The sequence below is a fragment of the Pongo pygmaeus genome, chromosome 2 (assembly GCF_028885625.2).
Source record: "Pongo pygmaeus isolate AG05252 chromosome 2, NHGRI_mPonPyg2-v2.0_pri, whole genome shotgun sequence".
In the NCBI taxonomy this organism is placed as follows: Eukaryota; Metazoa; Chordata; class Mammalia; order Primates; family Hominidae; genus Pongo; species Pongo pygmaeus.
In genome coordinates this window covers 72,892,920-72,895,575 of record NC_085930.1, presented here as the reverse complement: position 1 = coordinate 72,895,575, position 2,656 = coordinate 72,892,920, and the positions used below count along the sequence as shown (strand labels likewise).

Below are 2,656 nucleotides of genomic sequence, written 5' to 3'. Positions count from 1 at the left end.
TCACTGCAACCTCTGCCTCCCGGGTTCAAGTGATTCTCCTGCCTCAGCCTCCTGAGTAGCTGGAATTACATGCGCCGGCCCCTATGCCCAGCTAATTTTTGCACTTTTAGTAGAGATGGAATTTCGCCATGTTGTCCAGGCTAATCTCGAGCTCCTGACCTCGGGTGATCTGCCCGCCTCCACCTTCCAAAGGGCTGGGAATGCAGGTGTGAGCCATCGTGCCTGACCTGCCTTTATTTTTAATAAAATGTATTTAACTGTACGTTAAGTGAATAAAGGGAGCTACTGAGTAATGCTTACATGTTCTCATTTTTGTAAATAAGAGAAACTCTCCCTGGGCACGGCGGTAGGTCCCAGTAACTTGGGAGACTTAGGTAGGAGAACCCCTTAAGTCCAGGAGTTTTAGTGCAGTTTAGGCAATATAGCCTAATATAGACCCCGTCTTTAAACAAAATCATAAAGAAATAAGGGCCAGGCGCGGTGACTCACACCTATAATCCCAGTACTTTGGGAGGCCAATGCAGGCAGATCATGAGGTCAGGAGTTCAAGACCAGCCTGGCCAACATGGTGAAACGCCGTCTCTACTACAAATACAAAAATTAGCTGGGTGTGGTGGCGGGTGCCTGTAATCCCAGGTATTCAGGAGGCTGAGGCACAAGAATTGCCTGAACCCTGGAGGCGGGAGTTGCAGTGAGCTGAGATCCTACCACTGCACTCCAGCCTGGGCGACAGAGTGAGACATTGTCTCAAAAAAAAAAAAAAAAAGAAAGAAACAGAAACCTGGGCAACACACCAAGAAGCTCTCCCTACACAAAATTAAGAAATTAGCTGGGTATGGTGGTGCACACCTGTGGTCCCGGCTACTCAGGAGGCTGAGAGGGGAGGATGACAGGGGCCCAGGAGGTCAAGGCTGCAGTGAGCTGTGATGATGCCACTGCACTCCAGCATGGGGTGACAGAACAAGACCCTGTCGCAAAAACAAAACAAAACCAAAACCAAAACCAAAAAAAAAAAAAGAATAAAAAAACTCTTTACCCCTTTGTATTTGTTTGCTAGGGCTGCTGTAATGAAGTACCACTAATTGGGTGCCTTAAAACCACAGAAACTTATTGTCTCTCAGTTCTGAGGGTTAGAAGTCTAAAATCACATTTTCGTCTTAGCCACGCAGAAGCCGCGTGTCTAGTCTGTTTTGATGCCGGACCGTGTAAGAGACGATGATGTTGGGCACCGAAGGTGGAGAGGGATTCATGGTGAAGGTCCAGGGCTTGCCCTGGTCTTGCTTGGCCGATGAAGTGCAGAGGTTTTTTTCTGATTGCAAAATTCAAAATGGGGCTCAAGGTATTCGTTTCATCTACACCAGAGAAGGCAGACCAAGTGGCGAGGCTTTTGTTGAACTTGAATCAGAAGATGAAGTCAAATTGGCCCTGAAAAAAGACAGAGAAACTATGGGACACAGATATGTTGAAGTATTCAAGTCAAACAACGTTGAAATGGAATGGGTATTGAAGCATACTGGTCCAAATAGTCCTGACACGGCCAATGATGGCTTTGTATGGCTTAGAGGACTTCCCTCTGGATGTAGCAAGGAAGAAATTGTTCAGTTCTTCTCAGGGTTGGAAATCGTGCCAAATGGGATAACATTGCCGGTGGACTTCCAGGGGAGGAGTACAGGGGAGGCCTTCGTGCAGTTTGCTTCACAGGAAATAGCTGAAAAGGCTCTAAAGAAACACAAGGAAAGAATAGGGCACAGGTATATTGAAATCTTTAAGAGCAGTAGAGCTGAAGTTAGAACTCACTATGATCCACCACGAAAGCTTATGGCCATGCAGCGGCCAGGTCCCTATGACAGACCTGGGGCTGGCAGAGGGTATAACAGCATTGGCAGAGGAGCTGGCTTTGAGAGGATGAGGCGTGGTGCTTATGGTGGAGGCTATGGAGGCTATGACGATTACAATGGCTATAATGATGGCTATGGACTTGGGTCAGATAGATTTGGAAGAGACCTCAATTACTGTTTTTCAGGAATGTCTGATCACAGATATGGGGATGGTGGCTCTACTTTCCAGAGCACAACAGGACACTGTGTACACATGCGTGGATTACCTTACAGAGCTACTGAGAATGACATTTATAATTTTTTTTCACCACTCAATCCTGTGAGAGTACACATTGAAATTGGTCCTGATGGCAGAGTAACTGGTGAAGCAGATGTCGAGTTCACAACTCATGGAGATGCTGTGGCAGCTATGTCAAAAGACAAAGCAAATATGCAACACAGTTATGTAGAACTCTTCTTGAATTCTACAGCAGGAGCAAGCGGTGGTGCTTACGGTAGCCAAATGCTAGGAGGCATGGGTTTGTCAAACCAGTCCAGTTACGGGGGCCCAGCCAGCCAGCAGCTGAGTGGTGGTTATGGAGGCGGCTATGGTGGCCAGAGCAGCATGAGTGGATACGACCAAGTTTTACAGGAAAACTCCAGTGATTTTCAATCAAACATTGCATAGGTAACCAAGGAGCAATGAACAGCAGCTACTACAGTAGTGGAAGCCGTGCATCTATGGGCGTGAACGGAATGGGAGGGATGTCTAGCATGTCCAGTATGAGTGGTGGATGGGGAATGTAATTGATCGATCCTGATCACTGACTCTTGGTCAA

The 2,656-nt window shown here is 47.1% G+C and overlaps 1 protein-coding gene across 1 annotated transcript; it reads left to right on the top strand.

The window, feature by feature from the left end:
* The first annotated feature begins 1,192 nt into the window (after positions 1-1,192).
* On the top strand, positions 1,193-2,656 carry LOC129034004 (heterogeneous nuclear ribonucleoprotein H-like). Its single transcript, XM_054483326.2, has 2 exons — positions 1,193-2,454; positions 2,505-2,656. The coding sequence occupies exons 1-2, from the start codon at positions 1,216-1,218 to the stop codon at positions 2,622-2,624; spliced, it is 1,359 nt and encodes a 452-aa protein (XP_054339301.1). The 5' UTR covers positions 1,193-1,215; the 3' UTR covers positions 2,625-2,656.